Source organism: Patiria miniata, unplaced genomic scaffold, assembly GCF_015706575.1.
Source record: "Patiria miniata isolate m_02_andy unplaced genomic scaffold, ASM1570657v1 HiC_scaffold_5, whole genome shotgun sequence".
Taxonomy (NCBI): domain Eukaryota; kingdom Metazoa; phylum Echinodermata; class Asteroidea; order Valvatida; family Asterinidae; genus Patiria; species Patiria miniata.
In genome coordinates this window covers 12,886,644-12,909,871 of record NW_024037072.1, presented here as the reverse complement: position 1 = coordinate 12,909,871, position 23,228 = coordinate 12,886,644, and the positions used below count along the sequence as shown (strand labels likewise).

Sequence of the window (23,228 nt, the reverse complement as noted above, 5' to 3'; positions counted from 1 at the left end):
CCTTGTATATATTTCTTTAGTTGTAATATTTTCTAAACTGCTTAAAGCATCATTAACGTAGACCTGCCTTTCAAAGGGAGTTTTGTTTTTATTATTTGCTAGGGTTCTCAACCATTCTTTTGGTATGGCCTTCTTTAATGTGTACATTTCTGCTAACCAGTATGTAGGTGAGACTAAGAATACGCTCAAGAAGCGTTTCTATGCCCATCGGTCAACGGTCAACACCAAGAAACTAGACACCCCTGTTGGTCATCACTTCAACCTGCCTAACCACTCCATTTCTGATATGATTTTGCAGGGCATTGAATCTCTTGGCCATCGCAAAGAGTCAGTTCGCCTCAGCAGAGAGAAGGTGTGGATGAATCGTCTTCGAACTATTCAACCACATGGTCTCAACATCCAACTTGGAAATGATTAATCCTTTTCTTCCTCCATTGTCCTCTGTTACAGATAATCCATCTGGTCTTCCTTGTTTGTGTTAACACATCTCCCACCATCTTTCATCCCTTTCCACCTCTATACTGTCCCCCCCCCCTCCCCCCGCATCATCCCTTCACTCTCACACTCTTTTGTCCGTTCCCACTCCCTGTGACCTTTGATCCTTCCCCTTTCTGGTCCCTCCCCTGTTTACACCAGACCCCTTGTGGTTTGCCATCTCCCTTTGTTTCTTTGTTCTCTCATCCACCCTCCCCTGCATCTTTCCACACCTTTCCCTCCTAATCCTCCTTTTGTGTTTCTTCTTTCAGCCCTGCATGTTTGTGTGCACCCCCATGTTAATGTATCTCTGTCATTTCTGTTTTAGCCTCTGAAGAAGAACTTGCTAAGTTCGCAACGTCAGGCCACATTAATTTTAAGATTTATATATTTCAGGTCCATCCAGTCAGTAAGCAGTTTGCAGCAGTTTTACTTTTTTTCATGTTTCTGCTAACCAGTTATGGTTTCTTAACGGTTTGATATACTCAGTTGACAATTCACCATTTTCGGTCAGAAGGTCATTAATGTAAATGATGTTGGATTTAATCCAGTTGCTTAAATACAATGGCTTGTTTTTATACTTAATATAATTATTACCCCAGAGTATTTGTGCTTTTATAGTAGTTGGCTGTAAATCGATTTGTACAGTCTTTGAGTTTAGTTCCTGCCAACAGAATATTAACTCTTTATAAAATTGTTCAAGATTTAATGGTGTTTCCGCAAACCTTTCATTATTTAGTATGTCCACCATGCAAAGCCTCAAATCTTACTTAAGATTTAATGTATTACATGAACAGCACTTTGCTTTTTTTAAATTCATATTGAGGACTGAAAGGTCTGGGCAACATGAGTTTAAACATAAATTGCAAATGATTTTCCATTTCCCAAGCTAATTGTTTAACAATTTAAATATCCAGTAACATTTAAGCGCTATATTATGAGATTGGAAGTCAGTTAGGTTAGGACCACCTTCGTTTAATTAAATTGCGAATCATTGTTTTTCTTGAAATTTTGTCTGTTTTGCCATTCCAGATAAAGCCACAGAAACATAATCTTTTAGGCAAAGTTAGCTACAGAAATTATTCAATTTAGTATTCAATTAACTAATTTGGCACTAAAATCCCATTGTATTGTATTGTATTGCGTTTGTATATTGTGTTTGTAATGTATTGTATTCGTATACTTGTTTGTAGTCATTTTTTATTGTATGCAGGACCCCAATGGGAACCAGTTTTTGTTTTGAACTGTTTGGGCATACCCTGGGTAAAGAAATGTAATGAATAAATAAATGTATTCGTTTTCAAATGAACCACAAAGCCTTGAAACTGACTACGGCTGGATAGCTCAGTTGGTAGAGCACCGGAACGGCAATCCTGAGGTCGCAGGTTCAAACCCCGCTCCAGTCAATATCTTATCTTCTCTAAAAACAAAACTAATTTATTTGCTGAGCAACCTATTTAATAGAATCATCAAAACTGAATTCACAAGCAATACAAAACTTCTTGTTTTATGTCAAAACATGTGTTTTCTTGTTTTATAAAACTGTGTTTTATGTTTTAAAAGCAACTTTAAATTTAAGGGGCCAACGATTACAAGCTTAGCTTCTTGGTGGGTTCCTCTACAGTTTCACCATCTGTCTCTAAAGTACCTTTTTGTATCATGATTACTATAATTAAAAAATGTGACACTGTGGAAAATAAATGAACAAATAAATGAACAGTGAACAATATCCTCGTCAGTTTCTCTGCTTAGCCGGGGTTGGCAGCTTTTGGGCGCGCGCGGGGCACTAATGAAATGTAATTGCTGTTAGTGCCTCCATTATCACTTCTGTTCAGACATTGGTTCAGATGGGTGCACACCGGTAAATCGATCCGCCAAGCTCATGAATAAAAGTCAAAATATTCTATATTAGAGAGTTCTGAGCGCCGTAAAATTGGGGAATTGAAGAGATATGGTAATGAACCTCTGGCCCGGACTTGGGGCTTCCAATTCTGAGCATTTTGGATGCTATTGGGCTCGAAAGTGGCGCTATTTTGCCATGCTGTGGAGGGATCGTTTTTCAAGATGGCTACTTTTCCGCTTTGGGGAAAATAGGGGTCGTCTTCTTTGCGTGAAAATATCTCGAAAAGTCAATGGTCAACCCACCAAAAATTGAAAAGAAAATGAAAGATGACACATTGATCATCATTTTTCTGTGTAGCTTGAATACCTGTGAGAGTTTTGAGTATTTTTAAAATAATTTTGAAGTATGGGCATTTAGCACTAATGTCTATGGGAGTTTATTTGCAGGTATGCATCCAGATAAGCTACGTCACACCAGAAGACATAATCAGAAACTGGTGATTGACGTGACATATGGCAATTTTGTGACGGTCCATAAAATAATGGATTATGATTGCTATCCGAAATCAAAATAAATTAAATGCCCGGCAACGAACACCCCACCATGACGGAACACAATTTATGTTGGGACCACAGAGCTGATATACAGTTCTATGGTTGGGACTCACTTCAACATTTCATTCATTGTTGTCCATGTACCTAGTTTAATTGCTTTCATTTTGTTGGAAGTTGTTTCCTATTCATGTACTCTTGTGTTATGCTGAGCAATCGAATGTGCCTGTAATTATGACTGGCCGTCGTTTGTTTTCCGCGGCGGCGCTGGGGGTGTGGGTGTGGGTATTTGTCCCCCCCCTTTTGTCCTTGCCCCCCCCCCCTTAGTCCCCCCCCCCCCCCAGTTTTCTTCGAACACTTTATCCACAAGCAGATTAATTATGTTTATTTTCTTCGCTGTTAAGATTCATACAATTTGGGGCAAATGAAAGCATTCAAACATTGGTACTTCATGACAAAACTCGCCACACTTGCATTTTTTATAGCCCCCCCCCCCAATTTCCCCCCAAAATTTTAGAGCCTGGCGCCGCCACTGTTTTTGTTTGTTTGTTTGTTTTGGTTTTTTTGCTTCCCGAAATCATCCCAGTCTGTAAGCTTAGTAGATGGCCAAACGTAACACAACCCATCCCGACCGCGGCCCAGACCGACCCGGACCCGGACCCGTTAACCATGCAGGGCGCCCTCATCAGCTAGTCTTCGCAACATAATTATGGGTGTAAGTTTTTGGTTGGCAATCTTTTAGGCCTATCAGTGAATAAATTAATTTTAAAAAAATCCTAGTTTAGTTATATCGTTCCAAGCTCATCGAAATGTGCCAAAGACACAACTCTTATAAAAAAGGAGAGATGATGTGTATACTAATGACGATCAAAGAAAAAAGAAGACGGGCCTTGGGGGGGGGGGGGGGAGGGAGGGAGGGGGAGTGTCATTTACTCTCGATGAATAAATAAATGAAACAAACAAACACAAAATACAGGTGAAAACCTGACACAGATAGAGATGCATGAATTTTGCCAGTTTTACGGTTCTCACAAATTAATCAATTTTGGGGTCTTTGGTAATGCGTTCAACGCATAGCATGGAAAATGCTAAAATACAAGAAATAATTTTCATAATACTTCCTCCGAATGTGGAAACACAGGCCTATATCATGCTTACTTTGGGCAATTTTGCCACTGCGGGTTTTTTTTTTTGGGGGGGGGAAGTGTCAAACTTTTCCGTTGCTGTTAATGTTCGGGCAGTACACCAGTTTAATAAAATTTACATAGGCAGGTGACCTTGTCTATCCTCTTCCAATACTGTCATGACTGTGCTTCGCTGTGGGTACCTGACTTTCAAGGTTCTGGTCTGGTCATGGCCTCTTTTCATTGCATCAAGAATAGGTCTGTGGATCAGACTATTTGATGTAGATCGATTCTTCATCATCCCGGCCCGGTGCTCTATCTTTCTCGCAATCTACATTTCTACTTCGTCATCTAAATTAGGTCGTTGGTTTTGGTCCCAACTTTTGACCTAAAGGTAGTTGTATTTTGAAGGGATTAAGCATCGATTCGGTGATTTTTCAGTCGCAGACAGAACTCTGGAAAGATGAGATTATTGGTGCTATTTGTAGGTGTGTTCGTGTCGCTCTGCACCACTGTTCAAGCAGGTAAGTCAATGTATTGACACAATTGAATTGTGACTGTACGTACATACATAATTTCATAGTCATACAGTCCAATTTAAATGTTGCATCCTGACTCCACTTTTTTCATCATATATATCTCAATGAACGTTAGTCATTGCAAACATGTTGAAAAGACATGTAGGCCTGTCTGGGACTGCGAAACATTTCCAATTTTGTGACAAGATAAGCCAGTTTGGTATCAAGATTTGCTGATTTGACGATATATTTCGATAAACGATAAACATTTCATCGTATGCGTGAAAAAGCATAGCATGTACCGGAAAGAATGTTGCATCCTGATGCTACTTTTGAAACAGAAAAAAAGACATTTTTTCGCTTATCTTGTACCTCAGAGAATATACTTTCATGTGAGAACTGTTTAGGAATAGGCCTTTGTTGATTAGCTGGAGTTACCCAGCCCTGAGTTTTATCATTGGGTTGTCATCTAGGGCTGGAGCGCATTTTTCTCAAAACTTGTAGTATTTGCAAAAAAAATTTGGAAAATGTTCAATTTTGTCCCCGTTACACACTAATTGCAACTGCAACTCACCCCAAACTTGCCTGGAATAACCATTACACAGGTCCTTGAAGTAAAAAACGATCCACGATGAAGATTCAGCCTACAATTGCAGTGAAAACAGGAGGAATAACCGCTAACTTGACAACCTTGCTGGATTGGCCAGGACCGCTATTGGTTTGTGCACAAAAAAAATTGTGTACAATGAATGGCGGTCGATTAACAGGCACAGAGAGCGATCGCTGTCAACTACTCGTTTTGCCGGCTGCGCTGGCTGTTGGCGCATGACGTCACGCGGAAGCATAACACCCGATGACTGTTTTATGCACTATTGGTTGCGGTTCCAGTACCAAAGCTGTGATGCGAGTGGTAAACCTTATACTAGTGCATGAAACAGTCATCGGGTGTTACGCTTCCGCGTGACGTCATGCGCCAACAGCCAGCGCAGCCGGCAAAACGAGTAGTTGACAGCGATCGCTCTCTGTGCCTGTTAATCGACCGCCATTCATTGTACACAATTTTTTTTGTGCACAAACCAATAGCGGTCCTGGCCAATCCAGCAAGGTTGTCAAGTTAGCGGTTATTCCTCCTGTTTTCACTGCAATTGTAGGCTGAATCTTCATCGTGGATCGTTTTTTACTTCAAGGACCTGTGTAATGGTTATTCCAGGCAAGTTTGGGGTGAGTTGCAGTTGCAATTAGTGTGTAACGGGGACAAAATTGAACATTTTCCAATTTTTTTTTGCAAATACTACAAGTTTTGAGAAAAATGCGCTCCAGCCCTAGATGACAACCCAATGATAAAACTCAGGGCTGGGTAACTCCAGCTATTTGTTGATAAAGTCTTTACAAGAGATATGTAGGCGAATGTGTTGCCAACCTAGTGAATTTTTACTACTCCTAGAACTATAGTTCTAGGAGTAAATTTTTACATGTCATTGCATGTTGAAGCCCTCAACCGACGCATGACATGTACAAATTTAGTCCCACTAACTGGGGCGCTAGAATGCCTTTTTTGACATTTGGGATGTTAGTCTGTCGTACTAGCGTCCCACTAAGGAAGAATTCTCAATGTTGCAATTTCCAAAGTTCACCACAAAAGTTGCCAAAAATCACGCAAAATACTTGACAAAAATATATCTTTGAAAGCACTGGCTTGTCCACATGTCAAAGACGAAGTAATGGGGCATCAATGATACTCACAATTATTTTTTGGGTTGCAAATTAATCCGTGAAAATTCAACCACTATAGCACAGATCTAGACATACAGTGATCATTCAATAAATGTACTAAACCATAAAGTATGGACACAAACAATATTTTTGCTTAAAAAACAGGAGGTTAATTGCAGGTTTTTGTTCAAGAAAATGTGCCTCTCTGTCCAGCTCCAAAATTGGCATCCACGTTGCCTCAGCAGGCAGCGAGGCGAGGATAATACCATTATGAGAAATGTTTGATCTTTTTCGAAATTGGGGGTGGGTTGGTCAAAGGAAATAACTGAATATCGAAATTCAGTTTTTAATTAAAGTTATTGGAAAAAAATACAAGAAAAAGGGGTAAAAATAAAATACACAGCAGCCTCTTCGAGATCGTCTGTCATGTCTGTCGTTGGACACAGCAAAAGCTAATCATAACGAAGCCGAAATAACCCTTTATTTTATTTTCATAACCCTTTTATATTTTACATCCATTTTCCATGAATGAAGTTACACCCAAAACTGATGAAAATTTTCTTTTAGATTATGCTTTACAGTTCTATGCCAATCTTGTCAATTTAGAATGTGTTTTGGGGGTGTTGACGGTGTGTTGACGGTACTATCATGTGTTGACGATGTGTTGACGGTATACATTCTTTCTAAATCGACTGTCAAGTTATTTGAGGATAGGCCTACTACATTCTTTCCTAATTGACTTTTAAGTTATTTTTAATCTCCAAAAGTGCTGAGAATCAAGAATTTTTTTTTTTAACCCTAACTGCCCTGAATCCTCCAAAATCCTTTTTGCAAATTGGAGGAATTTGCAGGATTGAGGTTACATGGCAAAAGTGCGTTGCTGATTTCGGAGTACGCACTGTGTCAAGGTCTTGGGCCGGACCTTGTGTTGTTTATGCTCAGCCGTGCATAAATTTAGTCCTTGATTATACTTGACATCCTCCGCACTGCTCCAGAATGTCACTGCCTCTGCCTCAGCCTATTGACAGACATAGCCGGAGGATTTTGCAGGATTCAGGCAGTGGTCATCCCTCCATGCACCATATTCAAGAAATAACGGAGGAATTTGCAGGATTGAGGCTATATGCTATTTTTCCATGAGGCCAATTGGAGGATTTTGCAGGATTGAGGCTACATCCTAGCAAAAAGGCCTAGGGAGTTAGGGTTAATGTTTTAGAAATGGAAAAGTTTCAAGGGGGAAGACGGTATCTGACTATGTAGAATGAATTAAGTTTGTGTGCAAAAATGTATGAGGGTGTATTTGGCCAGTGTAAAAATAGCTGTAACGGCATCCGTAACGCGATTTGCAACTGCTATCATTACAGCATTGCAAAAATACCATTGCAAATTTATATCACAAATATAACTGCCCTTCCAACCAGAGCGCTTTTAGTACTTTGAAGTAGCTCAGTTGGTTGAACGTTGATGTTGGACAAAGTGACACATTAGAAGACGCTTCATTCTTTCCCAACTTTAAAAATTCTGCATTTTTGTATACAGCCTATAGGTTTTAAATTTTTTTGTAAAAATCTTTATATTGATACCTTTTTGATGATTTATTTATTAATTTAAGCGTGGATTCTGTATATTTTTAACTTGAATACACATAATAATGCTTTCCTTTTTTTGGGGGGGGGGGGGTGGTTTCCACTCATGCTTTTGATTCAGAGCAGATGCTGTTTAAAAAGTACAGTGGCTCGATCTTTGAAATATCCAGGATTGATCATTTGTTACTTAAACCTAACCGCCCTGAATCCTTCAAAATTCTCTGCCAAAGTGGAGGAATTTGAAGGATTGAGGTTACATGGCAAAAGTGCGTTACTGATTTCATAGGGTGCACTTTGTGAAGGTCTTGGGCCGGACCTTGTGTTGTTTTCGCTCAGCCATGCATAAATATAGGCCTGGATTATGCTTGAAATCCTCTGTACTGCTCCAGGATGTCAGTGGCCAAGCCTCAACATATTGACAGCCACTGCTGCCGGATTTTGCAGGATTCAGGCAGTGGTCAGTCACCCCTCCACAGATCATATTCAAGAAATAATGGAGAAATTTGCAGAATTGAGGCTATGCTATTTTTTCGTGAGGCCAATAGGAGGATTTTGCAGGATTCAGCTACATCCTAGCAAATAGGCCAAGGCAGTTAGGGTTAATTGTATAAATTTTGTATACATTCTTGTAACAAATGCATGTAGCCCACTTACTTTTTAATAGATATCAAAATTTTTAGTAGGTCAGCATTTGTTGCACCAATTATGAAAAAAAAATCAGAATCATAAAATCAAGTTTTGGTGGACAAAATGCATATTTTGCTAGTAAATTTATACAATTGCTTTCATCTACATCCATACATAGGTACACCCTCTCCAAATACTACTGGTAAGTTAAAATAATTTACATAATGGAAATGAGACATGTTCCCATAAAAGATATTTGATTTTCATTAAATTGATTGTTCTGGCTTAGTGCATACATCATAAAATGTCTGGCAACTAATCACAAAAACTAGTCTAAGTGATGTATCATGACAAAAACATGCCAAAACAACCTGTGTAATATTATGAAAGGTTAATTTGAATGCAGCATTAAATTTGCAAAAACCCCAAAATGGTGGCTGCTATACTACATGTAGTACATGTACCTGTGGCAAGGCATTGTCCCAACAAGATGGCGCCTTGCATTACATCAGTCAACATGTAATTGAGGTCAGTAATTCCTTACATAAACAACACGTACCTGTGTATTTGTATTTCTGCGTTTATGGGAACAGGTCTCCTACACGGTCACGGGGTATGCACAAGCACAAATGCATGTTGGAAACATGTACAGAAATGCACACAAAAGTATTAAGGTGGCATTAAACATAAACAAGTGTACGTGTGTCATGTACATGTACTATGGTACATGTACCTGTATGCATTTGGCGTAGTGAGAAATATTTCATGGAGTGGGTGTTAAATGTTAAGTTTGAGAATGGTCTGAGACTGATGGTTCAAACCATGTCCACATACAGCGCACCTGTTTGCAGATACAGCGTTCAGGGCATTGAGCAGGTGTGCGGCTACACCCCTCCTCCCTTTAGCCCGCCCCCCCCCCTATATTTTGGTCGTGGACCCCACCCTCGCTACGCCACTGCATGAATGAACATGTTCTACTGTTTGGACACACAGGGCTACCATTGTGGTGCCTTTAAAATGTAATGACATTTTTCACACTTGTTGCAATTTTATTGTAAACGCTCATGTAGTTGTTTATGTACATGGTGTCATCAAACACCTTGCACGGTGTATTTTATAAACCTAGGAAGTACTAGTACAGTACATGTAGGTTATGGGTTTGAACGGCATGTTGCATCCTGTACATTTGGGTCATTCTATTAATTAAGGGTCCGAAGTGTGAGTGTTTTGTTCCCTGTTACCTTGGAATTTTGAAATTTTTCATTCGATTTTAATTTTGTTGGATAGGTACCGGTAGTTGGTATTCATAATCACTCTTGGAGGACAAAAGCTTACTTTTTCTCTATCGCTGAGGGCATGTGCTGTTCAGGTTTATGGTACAAGTTGGTTATAAATGGGCTATCTGTGTACTCGGCCAGTGGACCATTGTTAAGTGCCCTGTTTCAAGGACATTTCACATGTTGAATCCAATAGATTATTGGTGGGCGCAGACTACATTGGCTTTACACATGTACATCTAGCTTCCAGACTTATTAAAGGGAATATACATCATTTGCTTTTGCTGTAATTTTCAGAAATGGATGGAATTGGGGGGTTGGAAATATAAAGCAAATATAGTTGCACTGACTTTTTGGAGGTTTTGGGTTCGAAAATGCTATAAAAACCAAGAAAAACGATCATTTTCCTGTAGTCTGGTTCCCTGACTCCATATAAGAAGAAACAGAGCAGTTTACATACATTGGGGAATTGTAAGGTCAGGGAACCAGTCTAGCTGGCTCGTACTTGTTCATAGGTTTGTAATCGATTGCAAACAAGTGCAATGGTCAATTGGGGCCAGTATTTGAAAAAAAGCCAGTTGTTTCCAACGCTGATCGGCCGATCAGCGTTGGAAATTGATACAAAAATACCACTTTTCTTGAAAATGACAGTATACCAGGTGCCATAATTTTACAGGATGCTTCAGGCTGTCATTTACCAACATCCTATTAAGGTATTTCGCAAAAACTTGGTAGTTTTTTTTTTCGATGTTTGCAAATGTTGTATATTCCCTTTAAACTCCATGGTTCTTGAGTCTGAAGTGTTGAATGGTAACATGTAGCAACCCATGAAAACTGGTATGTGAATGACTATGTTTTCATTGGATTACTATCACTGTACATTCACAGAGGCCCCTACAATGTCTAAAGCATTGTGCCGCATATTATGCAAATCAACTCCCCGTGATGTACCGGTATTATCTGATTCTCAACACTACTACCCTAGCCTGCACATTGCATTCTCGACTAAAGCTGAAACGATACATCGATATATCGGTGCATCGCGATACATTTGTTCACGATACGATATATCGGTACGAATGTTTGATATCGATATTATTAATAATAATATAATAAATAACAGCGGCAGTGCACCAAAACAAAATTGCAAGCAACTGCGATGCATGAGAAGCATGAAATGTAAAAATAATAATGCGAAGAGTTGAAGTCTCACTTTTCCGAGCGCACACACGTGAAAAGTTCATGCGGACTCTCCGTCATGTCCGTTTTCTTCAGGTGGTGCATGCATTTCATGTACCGTAATTTTCGGAATATAAGCCGCGGCTTATAGTTCATTTTGCCCATGAAAATGGTTACTGCGGCTTATACGCAGGGCGGCTTATACGCCGAGCCTTGAAGAATAAAAATAAGATTCACATGTGTATTTAATGTACTGGTACAAGAAGAGATGTGTTGCTGAAATGAATTATCAATTAATAAAGTTATTAACAAACCGAAACCAAAACCGAGTGGTAAAAAGTACGGTGAAAGCTGTCTTAGACGCTTGCGACCAGCCGTACGTGATACCATGGAGGATTCCTCCATCGTGATACTAGTGCAGCTGCTGCCATGCAGCATGCTTAATTCCCCAGCGGACCACACCATTTGTGGTAATGAAGGGGTGGTGTTCTTTCTTGGGAACAATAATTACCAATATTTCCGCTGATTCAAAAAAGAAAAATGACGACTAATACTTGTTATGGTGTTCGAAATATTTCTTTATTAGATAATAAGTTGTTCAACGTCTCAATATATATATATATTTTTTCTTGAAATGTATTCAAGAAACGATGTAAAACTAAAAAAGGGGACTGAATCACCCCTTGCAAAATTAGTGGATTCGCCCATGAAAATGTCAGCATCGTTTCCTACGGCGCTACAGGACAAGATCTTTGGTTTTGATTTTTCGAAGAAAGTTACGATCGAAACTTGAACTTTCAACGTAACTACTCGCTAGTAATCACACAAATTTGATAAGTTTTGAGGTAAAACGGGACCTGTTTAATAGTCTTAGGGCAAAACAAATCAGCAACTGTTTCCACAAAAGCAAGATTTGTAACGCTCCAGTCAGACAACACACGGTGGGTTGCATACTCTCTCACGTCACGTGTAGCGGGAAAATGTTGTCATTCCCCGGCGCATGCTGCCGGGCCATGCATTAACTTTTAAGGCCGGGGACCGGACGGGGCAGCAAATGTTTTGGTCGTCACAAAGTGAAAGGGTTTAAGTACGAAGAATGCACCGAAAAGGCACAACACAAAGGGGGAATTCAAGGCCTTTTCATGTTTTTGTCCTGTCTGTCCTTGTTGATATCAAGGTGGGCCACCAAATACACACTGCAAGGAAAAGGGTGCCTAGGACAAATTCAGTTTCTTATAGGCACTTCCAGTGACATTGTATATTAAGCCATTTTACATTGTTATCAAGCGAAAATATAAGAGTTTTCACACCCGCTTCAAATGTATGATGCGATTACTGATTAGGGTTACGTACGAACAGGGACAGACAATTTGTGACAAATGTCCAGTCTTTTCGTACGTATAAATCCTGATTATAAAAAATCAAATTATTCTTCACATTGACTCTGAGTTTTCTAGGTTTTGACTGATAGCATTCCTCCAGGGTACATCTTTTTAAATAAGTCAACATTAGGGAATCATTAAATTTTTTGCTTACTTTGTGACTTTATCTATAATGTCTGTCCTTCGTTCCATACGCAACACTTTTAAACAATATCCACTTTTTTTTGTAAAATACAAAACCAGTTATATCATTTGCAGGTGAGGATATCTGTTCGAAGCTTGCAATGTTTACAGCAAAAATTGAGAGACCAAGATCGTAGTTTTATCATAAAAAAACTTTAGGTCTTCTCAAATGTCACACTTTTGGGCACATTAGTGTGACATTGCCCATTTAGGAATTTTCCGAGCGATAATACCTTAAGTGTTGTGGGTATTAAAGTACATGTTTAAAAGCTCATCATTTCTGCAGTTGGTGGTCTGTGCATTTCATGAATGTAATTGTATCCATTCATTGGATGTCTTGCTCATATCTTTCATTTCTATCTCTTGCTAATTTAGAACCTCCTGATGATATAGATGGTAAGATAGATGCCATAGTATTGGTGTACATGTATGCATCCCAGTTGTACAATTTCAATTTGTTATTTTTTCTATTCAGAAAATAGTTTTCAGATAACTAATTTTGAAAAGTGTGTCTTTTTTTGTGTCTTTCTAATAAAAATGTTGTGTATTGCCGTATACCCAACATGTTTCTTTTCAGTTTGTTTGTTATACACAATTTTATGAGTGATTTTAATAACTTTTTTTTGGGGGGGGGGGGGAGCACTTTTATGTTGGGAATGAAAAGAAGCAGCTTTATTTGGACCTGTTTGGTTATGGGAAAGGCCAAAAAAGGTACAAAACTTAAAGTTGAAGAATTTGGCTCTGTTTTTGTTTGTTTCCATGTTTAGATTTAGATGAACGCGTACTGGTATGTGACTTCTCTTCTGTGCATGACTTTCTCATCTCTAACCTCTTAACTAGAAGTTTATCTTTTAACTTTTGTCTTAAAGTGGATTTTCTTTGGAAATGGGGGGGCGGGGGGGGGGGGGGGGGGGGGCGGAGAATGGGGCGGGCTTACAATTTATCTTGAGTGCCCTGACTGGGAACAGTGCTTTGTCTCTTTGCAATGCGCATGAGTAAATATTTGTACTTTCATTGACACTGATGGAATCAAACTTACAAAAAAGTCCTAAGAGACATGCAAGGTGACACATAAAACTGTCCATCCGTCTTTTTCAAATGATTGTTTTGGTGTTTTCTTTTTCTATTTTACCAGTAAAACCAATGAAATGAAATTTAATTGACATATTTACAACATGTATGTTGAGAGAAATCTCTAAAATGTAATACTTTTGTTTGTATTGTTTTGTAGCACCGTCGGTTGCACCGTCTCAGATCCTAGGCATTGTAGGCACCGATGTGGAATTCCACTGTATGGCAACCGTTGAAGAAGGCAGTGAAATCTCCTGGAAGAAAGACGATGCCGCGGGCAATGAATTGTTTGAAATCAATGCAAATACCCCCGGGTTTGAGGTAGCCACTGTACCAAGTGAGAACGACACCATCCACAATATACTGAGGATCTTGGACATAAAGGTGGCCTCTGAAGGACACTATCAATGCGACTATGGAACTGGCCGGTCAACTGGTATCTTGGAAGTGACTTATGGTGAGACTTAATAGCACTGTCATGTGACTAAAAGCACATTATGTACATGAACACAGTATGCATGTGTACTAACTTTGGAGGACAACTGGACATGTGGAGATACTTGTGAAAAAGAAGTTTTTTTTGCAAACTTACAAGTATTTAAGACTTGCATTTCAAATCATACATGTTTGTGAATAAAATTTAAAAAACATAACTACAAAATTTGAAGAAACCAAAATCAGATTCGTACCAGCCAACCGACCCCGGCAAGCTCGCTAATCGAGTGGTAAGGCGTCTGCCCTAGTAAGCAGGAGGTCGTGGGTTCGAGTCCCACCCGAGTGAATTTTTTCTTGCAATTACTTTAACAACACTGAGTATAAGTAGGTGAGGACAAAAACACAATACTGAATTGACGTTGGACTATACACCAATATTTGTATTTGTTTCGTATCTAAAGAGGGTGTTGTGGAAATCAACGGCAGTCGTGTGATCGACGGAGAGACCGATAAGAAGTTCACTTGCTTAGTGAAGGGAGACCCTTCATATAACGTCACCTGGAAGAAGGGAACCACCGAGCTCCCTTCCAAAACTCTGCCTCAGATTGAAATTGAGGTTGGTGTCTTCCACTGTTTGGAGGTTATGTAAAATGAAATTCAATTCAATATGTAATATGTAATTCCACACTTCTATGAAAAATACAGCAGCACAAAAGGCAAAAAATATTGGAAACACAAGCAAAGTATGTTTTTTTTTAATATGCAATGCTCGTAGAGAACAACCAACAGACAGACCATTATCATGTTGCGGTCATCATGATTTTTTCCAATTCAAATCAATGTAAACGAAGCGAGGCTGAAAGGAAAACAGTCTGGTTCCTTTTTGCACAAAAAGCATTATCATTCAGTACTGTTATTGGATGCAGGGAACATGACTGAAATGTTGGCAGCATGAAAAAGGTCTATACACAGATGGACAGAGATGCGAGACAATTAAAAACAACCGTAAATGCCAGAAACAAAAATAATTGCCATGTAATGAAATTGTATTAGTATAGAGAATTAATATTTAATCAGAAAATTTAATGAGGGTCATTGTAGTTTTTCCTACGTACTTACATGTATTTCATTTTTTGAAATTAAAATCAGCCGAATGATAAGGAGCGCTATGGTTTTGAGCGATATAAGTCCCCTACAATTATCAGAGATGAAACTTTTCCGATTCTAATTGGAAATTCGTCTTTTTGACTTTTCCAACGAATATGTGATTGTTCACAATATTTGATATTATTTAAAGTGTAATTTCGTTTGGATTTATAAAAGAAAAAAAGAAAAAAAAAGAGGCCTGTCTGGAAATTGAGCATAAAGTGTATTGTACATACGGTACATGTACATACCGCAGGGCGGCCCAGATTTTGGACACGTATTTCAGTTCGGTCTATTTTCCGATTTTCTTTTCCCCATATGCCAGTTTCATCTCCGAATTACAGGATTTTCTGTGTTTGTTATTCACGAACCAAACATTTGTGATACGATACAGACATTCTGAATTGACTTAATAACACTTTATGCACTCTTGTCACTCTTATCTTTCTGATTTAGGGTTCTACCATGACCATCAAGGCGGCTAACGTAAAAAAAGATCGCGGTCCTTATTATTGCTCTGCTTTCTATGAAGGCAAAGAGGTTTCCGGTAATATTACTGTTGGGGGTAAGTGAAAACTTGTACTTGTACGTTGAATGGTTTAAATCAAGTAAACATTTCTGTTTGACCTTATGTTATAGCAACCATTCTTTTAATTTTAATGAAGTGAGGACATGTTATAATTGTTTTTATTTTAAAATATGTTTGGAAAAAACACAAGGTTACTGTTGTGAAAACAGCAGGATTTTCATTCTGGTTTATTTTCACAAATCATTGCACTTGATTGCAGTTCTTTGAACTAGATCATCAGTTGTTTTTTTGAATTTGTTTGATGGTATATTGTAATTTGCGTGGTCATGGTTGCCTGTTTCTGCCAATTTGTGTTTGTTGAATAGAAGGTTCTATGATTTCTCTTGCAAGGTGATTAATTTGTATACTTTGTCGATGGCTCCGCAAAGTTAAATATCATGGATAGTTGCCGCACCACAAAGTGACATGATGCATCACTCGGTGGTGCAGCAAAAAATAATATTAATCACTTCATGGTGCACTAAAATGACTTACATGCAGCTCATTGTGATATAGACAATTTGTAATGACAATGTAATGTAAAGTAACCATTTGATTGACGGTGGCATTTCATTACTATTTTCCTGACAGGTGTATTGAGACTGAAGGCTCCTAACTCCATCAAGTTCACTGAAGGTGAACGTGCTCGCTTTGAGTGCATTGCCATTCTTGACAAGGAGGATCCAAACCCCGAGTTCTCTTGGAAGATCGACAATGTGCCTGTCGTCAGCGACGTTGAGGAAGGGGGCCGCTTTGAGATCAGGAAATCCAAGTGGGATATCGGCTCCGTGCTCCATATGACCAACGTGGTCTTTAACGACACTGGCAACTACACATGCACAGCAGTGAGCAGTGTGACAACAGTCCAGCATACCATACAGTTGAGGGTGAGAGGTACGTAAGAGTGTTGTTTCTGTGGTTACGAGGATCTAATAAATATACTGGAAACTTTTCTTAAAATTTATCGTCTCAACCCTAACCACCCCAACCCTTCAAAATCCAACTGCATGTTTTGTTGGAATCTGTTGGAGTGAGAACTGCACTAAGCTGATCATGCTTTACATGGGGTCAGGTGTACCACCATAATCAGTCCAACAGTTTGGGTGTTGAGTTACCATATTGTGTTGGATTTTGCAAGAGTGAGAAAAGGTCCTAGTAAATCACTCAAGGGGGTTAGCTTTAAAATTACAAGGCATATGAGCTTCATTTGAGCCTTAAACTCGGATAGGTTTTAAGTTGTTTTTAAAAGGTCTTTCTTAAAACGACCTCCAGTGAATAGCCATTTTAAAGGGAAGATACAACATTTGCAAACATCACAAATGAAATGATAAAATTATCACGAAATACCTTGCTGGATTGTTAGTGAATGACAGTCTAAAGCATCCTGTAAAATCATGGCTCCTGGTGTGCTGACATGTTCAAGAAAAATGGTATTTTTCCAACGCTGGTCGGCTGACCAGCGTTGGAAATTTTTTTCTTGAACTGGCGATTTTTCAAAAACTGCTCCGAATTGTTCATAATTAGTTATTTCGCATTTTCTTTGCAATTGATTACACACCTGTGCAGGTGTACAAGTCTGCTAGACTGATTCTCTGACCTTACAATTCCTCAAAAGTCTATAAATTGCTCCGTTTCATATGTGGGGTCGGGGAACCAGACTGCAAGAACACGATTGGTTTTCTTGGTTTTTCCAGCACCTACAAGCCCAAAACGTGAAACAAGTCATTTTAACAATATTTGCTTTAACATACTTATCCTCCAAATCCATTTATTTCTGAAAATTGCAGCCAAAGCAAATGTTGAACATTCCCTTTAATCAATGAACACAAAATGTGTGCACTCTGGGACCAGCTTCAGTAGACTTGTCGTTTTTATTTTCCAGATCGTCTAGCTGCCCTGTGGCCCTTCATTGGTATAATGAGTGAAGTCATCCTTCTCATTATCATCATCTTCATCCATGAGAAGTGCACTCAAGGAGACGACATCGGTGAAGAAGATGAAGAGGACGAAGCTGCTGAACCGTAAGTTTTCATTTTTCTAACCAGTCAGTTTGGGATTGATTGTACTGGACCCAAAGCGCCTGACTCACTGACTGCTCGACTTATTGACACTCAGTTACTTGGAATACAGTTGACTCACGTTAGTACAAACTCGGCCGTACCTAGCCAAATTGTTTGTTATATCAGAATTTTGTATTGAGAGGAACATCAGTCCCATTCAATGTGCACACAAATGCACAGTTGGGACCAAGGCTTTGTGTTTGCTATAACCAGAATTTGTATTAACAGTGTTTGTACGAACGAGAGTCGACTGTACATATATTTATAAATCATGCTTCAAGGGGTGCAAGTGACACATTTAATGCTTGGCAAAGAATGAATTAGGACTGTGAAGTATGAGCTGTTACATGTACAAAACAATTTGTTTGAACACTTCCATTTGATAATTGTGAGGCGTTCTGGTAAAATGAGGCAGAACTGGGCTGAGGCCGTAGTGGAGAAAAATGAAGACAAAACGAATGGGGGTGATTTTTTTGATTTTCATTTTTATTGGTGGTATTTGTCATTTTTTGATCACTTCTGCACATATTTTACAGAAATAATATGAAACTTTTGGAATAAAAGTGCAGTGAAGGTAAAACACCTGGAATCTGTCATTTTCATGACTACAAAACTTCAAGGTTAATTAAAGGCCTTTTTCTCAGTTGTTCACTTTTTTGACATGTTGATGAATGCTAACTTTTAACAGCCATAACTTGTCAAGGGAATGTCCGATTGAAGTGCAACAAACAGTACCTTTGCTAATACCCACAAATTCTCACTTTGGCCTCCGCCCAGGTCTGTTTCGTTTTGCCTCACAATCGTTCATGTGACATTTGTTTGGACAAGTATAGTTCAAAACAAATGTCAGATGTCTGACCCTAATTTCATCGTCTGACGCTTTATGACACAATAACTTACCCCTTTTGCATCTTGTATTTTTACCCCTTCCGGAAAGCCCCATGACAAAAAGTTAGGGGTTTGAGCCTCGACTCAATTTCATAGAGCTGTTTAACAGTAGATTTTACCTTATCTTACCCCCACAAATGTTTGGTAATTTTACTAATTGGACCTCGAGCAATCGATCTAGCCTACGTATTTGCGACAATAAAATTTGCCTCTTAACAGGAGCTGAGGCATTAGGAAGACATTGAAATGTCTCCGTAATTCCACGTCTCCCAAAGGTATAACTTTGATGCTGAAATGTCGCCCAAGTGGGAGATACCGGTACTTTACGATAGTATGTTTAATACAAATTTGACAATATGAACAGTTTGAATATAATTTATGTTCATTTTAAATCATAACTTGAATGACTTTTCATGGTATTTGCCGTTGACGTCACTGACTCCTATTCCAACAACCCGTTATTTAATCCGGAGGAAATGAGCTGTTAACTTCCTGTTTACAAGTTAAAAAACAGTTCAAGTGTTAAATTACATGTTCCCGGGTGTTTGTTTGTTGTTTCCTGTACGACAAAAGGTCATGCCTAATGATCCGATGGATCCAGCTGTTTGAAACACTTTAGCATCAATACAACGTTCGTAAGGTAAAGCCTTACGTCTGACCAGCACAGAATATTCCATCTGTTCATTGTAATAATATCCTGATGGTGATCATAGACACAGATGTTAATATTATAAATTGTTTATTTTAATTGCACTCTTCACCGCCAGTGGCAGAGTTGTGAATACAATTTACATTAATAACACATTGATATTTATTCATACATTAAAAATGGGAAAGATATATTTGATTTCAAAGGGATAGTATTTCTATTGGTACATGTAGGTGTTGCTGGTATATTTCTGTGTGGTAGGGGATATTTTGATAGTGACTTCGTCTGACATACATGGGTTTGTGTCGGAACACTGCATCATAGCTTATTTGAAACACTCAAACACTGAACTCAACGCAATGCTTATTTTTGTCCTCTTTTTTCTTTGGTCGGGATCATTTTGTTAACACCAAAATTCAGATGAAATGTCAAAAATTCTGTGAATAACAAAATATTATTCACTCTTCTTCAGCATTTGAATCAAGCATGCAACTTTTCCTCAGATCCGCTGATTTCCTCGTTTTTGACTTCTCATGAATGCCATTACAAATTGAAAAATACTGTACAAAGTCTTGTGTGGTTCGGAGTTTCCTCATTTTTTTTCTAAATTCTCAGTTGCAATTCTGTTGAATGCAAATCCCCTAAATTTTGTTTCAAAGTTTTATTCTACAAAAAGGTAAAGGATTTCCTTTCCCTTGTTAAAACATGAAGCTGTGCATACCACACTTTGTTACAATTTCTAAATCAGGACTCGCATTTCAAAGGGGAAAAAATATTCGGGTTACCAACTTTTTGATAATTGAGTAAAGTCTTTTAGATATTTGGGAACCATATCAGTATTCTGTGTATTTGTGTTAATTCTGGTAATGCCTCATTCGCATTTATATCAGGCATGCAACTTTTCCTCGGATCAGCTGATTTCCTCTTTTTTTACTTCCCATGTGTGCCATTGAAAATAGAAAAACACTGTACAAAGTCTGGGAAAAATTTGAATTTCCTCTTTTTTTTGTGATTTCCCAGTTGCATGCCTGTTATATATAACCCTGCGGTATTTGTGGGTTTTTTTTCGTGAGTGATACTGTTCCTGTTTATCTTTTGTTTTTTTAAGGCATAAGGCCACAATTTATGCATATGATAACTCAACCCATCCAACCTACAGTACCAAATTGCCGACCTCAAACTTGTTATTGCCACATTTGAGCACAAATTGAAATGCCTATGCAGGTTTTGTGTTATTGGTAAATTAAAGAATTAAACGGTTAATTAAAAATTTGTTAAAGGTGTCCTAAAGTGAATATAAAAGACCAATATACAAACATAAAAAAGTAACATAATACAAATATTTACCATCCTACCTACCTGGATAATTCTAAGTACAATACCTTAAAGATAGAGTACATCATTTGTAATTTGTGCATTATGTTCGTTTGAAGCAACAAAAGTACTTTAAATCTAAAGACAGGTGCTTAAACCTGATAAGGTGTTTGCTCAGTGAATGCTGTATATCACAAAAAAAACACCAATATTCTAGGATCTCAATTTCAAATCAAAAGTTGCAGAGTCATGTTTTGAATTGTGCCCGAATTCAGCGTCCGGGACACATTGTCATTCAGCCAATTGCAGCCACGCGATGTCGCGCACTTAACTGATGAATTATAGCAACCGCGCAAGTGCATCGTGTCAATGCTTGCGCGGGCTTTGCAAAAATAAAAAACAAACTACTAACGGAAATTTCCAAGAATGTGTCTTTAGACGCATCGTTGGAAATGGCCTTCTTTCATTGTTTTCTCCAAAACAACAGCTTGCCAGAAAGAATAATTTCACAGGGAGTTTATCCCTTTACAATCTTTAAGCCAAGTATGCTTTTCAACAGTAATTTCACCAGTTACTTTTTGGATAAGGTGCAAATGATGGACTGTAGTTTTAAACACACAATTTTTCCTTTGGCCTATTTGTAGTATTTATGGGACATTTTGTGTAATTTTTCAGGATCAAAGAGAAGGAGAAGATAAGTCTTGATGGCGAAGGAGACATGCGCATGAGGAGTAGCAAACCCTGACTCATCAAAAGGGCGTGGTCAACGAAGCAGACTTGCGCACAGCAGATACATCCTCAATAAAGCAGACTTTGGTAAACCAGTATCATAATACCAACCAATAAATCACCCCTTGAAATTCTAGCGGCGGGTTTAGTTCCATATAGGGGGTTAATATCACCAGAAATTTTCTCTGTAAACCTTACCAAAATGTGAAGAAAAAAAACCTGTTAAATTTAACACAGTTTTCGTATTATTCTAGATATCTCAATGATCATGATGTAATTGCTTACCCACATCAACAATTGTCCCCAAAAGTAAGATAATCAGATTTACAGTAGAGCTTTTATCTGTGGTTACGGAGATTGTTCATGTATTGTCATCCTCAAAACTGAAAAGACTAAAAAAAAATACTCACTATAAAACACCAAATTGCAACCCCTGTGCTTTTTTGCAACATAAATTCGAAAATTTGAATGAAATCTTGTCCTGAAGGCCACATTTGGTACTTATACTTGCAACTCTCTCTAGAATATTTTCGAAAGAAGATTTTATTCCCACGAACCAAATCATTTGCCTTTCATTTGTGGATCAGTCATGTTTAAAAGGGAAAAAACGAATGTTGGAAAAAGGAACATACATGTACATGTATGCTGTATTTATGAACACTTTTTGAAAATGGTCAATTCTTACATGTGAAAATGCAATAATCTGAAAATTAATGAGACGTGCAAACGATTAAAAGGTCATCCGATGTTAAGCTTTGCCCCTTCCCAATGTATTTTATACATGTTATAGGGGCAAAACTCAATATTGAGGTTCCATATTATATGTAACAGGTTATCGCTCATTATCAGTATTAACACATAACATGTCGAGATTCAGGTTTTTTTTTTATAAATATTCCATTGGAGCACATGGCAGAGCTGTTGCCTACATGTATTTTAAATTTATCGCACGATATCCATATAATCCACCATCCGGAAATATGGCAAAGGTCACAATTCAGGAGTCGAACAAATATCCATTTACATGCAAAGATAGTGAACCGTGACTTCTGCACACTGAAACAAATGACGTGTTGTATGCATAATTTAATTGCAGTAGAGGGTTGTATAACATATGATGATATATATATGCACATTTTGTTCTTTTTTTTACTATACGTTGTTATTCCATACATTTCTCTATTGCATCATTGTGTGAAGCTTGTACATTGAACAATAGGCTAGGAATTTTTCTATTTCTGTCGTTTGTGGTGACGGGACTAGTAATAATATTTTTTTTTATTCAAAAGGTGTGTTTAATATTAGTGAGACTTAAGAATTTTGAACGGTGTAAAATAGTACACGTGAGAGATTGTGAGTAGTTGCGTGTTCATGTGAAGCATTTGCTATGTTAAACAACATTCTGTACGAGTCAAGGAACCAGACCTTTAGTGATACAAGAGTGTCTGGCATTTAGCCATCTCCAGCGACATTTACTGTACTAAAAGCTGCTATATGTGATGCGATCAAGCTAAATGAGTCGTTTGTCGGGAATTTTCATTTGGCATGTTTGGAGATTCAGGCCAAAGTAGGGCCACTTCATCACATCACTTCATCACATCTCTTGGTGTTCAGACCTCCATCATTTTTTAACTAAAGATGGCATCAGCATGCGGTTTTCACATCAGTAATGCTGAGATTGTGCTCTTTTCAAAACTGTTAAAAAAATGACCAGGGTCGACAAACGACTCATTTAGCTTGATCGCATCACATATGCTAAAAATCTCTTTAATACTAGACTAGTTGAAGGAACACGATAACTCCTTAAAGAACCAATTTCCTGTGTTAACCTAATGTGCAGGAAACTGTTCTCCCACCGGTCACATGTACATACGCCAACCACCTTTATTTAACAAATCTATGATTTTTTTT

General features: G+C 38.3%; 1 protein-coding gene across 4 annotated transcripts; it reads left to right on the top strand.

Annotated features, from left to right (window-relative positions):
• Positions 1–4,255: 4,255 nt before the first annotated feature.
• On the top strand, positions 4,256–22,363 carry LOC119741944 (basigin-like). Of its 4 annotated transcripts, XM_038217906.1 has the most exons (9): positions 4,256–4,516; positions 8,615–8,638; positions 12,833–12,853; positions 13,689–13,985; positions 14,425–14,579; positions 15,566–15,674; positions 16,269–16,571; positions 17,560–17,698; positions 21,264–22,363. In XM_038217906.1, exons 1-9 carry the CDS (start codon positions 4,456–4,458, stop codon positions 21,331–21,333), a joined length of 1,179 nt encoding a protein of 392 aa, XP_038073834.1. In that variant the 5' UTR covers positions 4,256–4,455; the 3' UTR covers positions 21,334–22,363. The 4 variants fall into 4 exon arrangements, with proteins under 4 accessions (XP_038073834.1, XP_038073836.1, XP_038073835.1 ...); XM_038217908.1 differs by lacking the exon at positions 8,615–8,638; XM_038217907.1 differs by lacking the exon at positions 12,833–12,853.
• Positions 22,364–23,228: the final 865 nt, after the last annotated feature.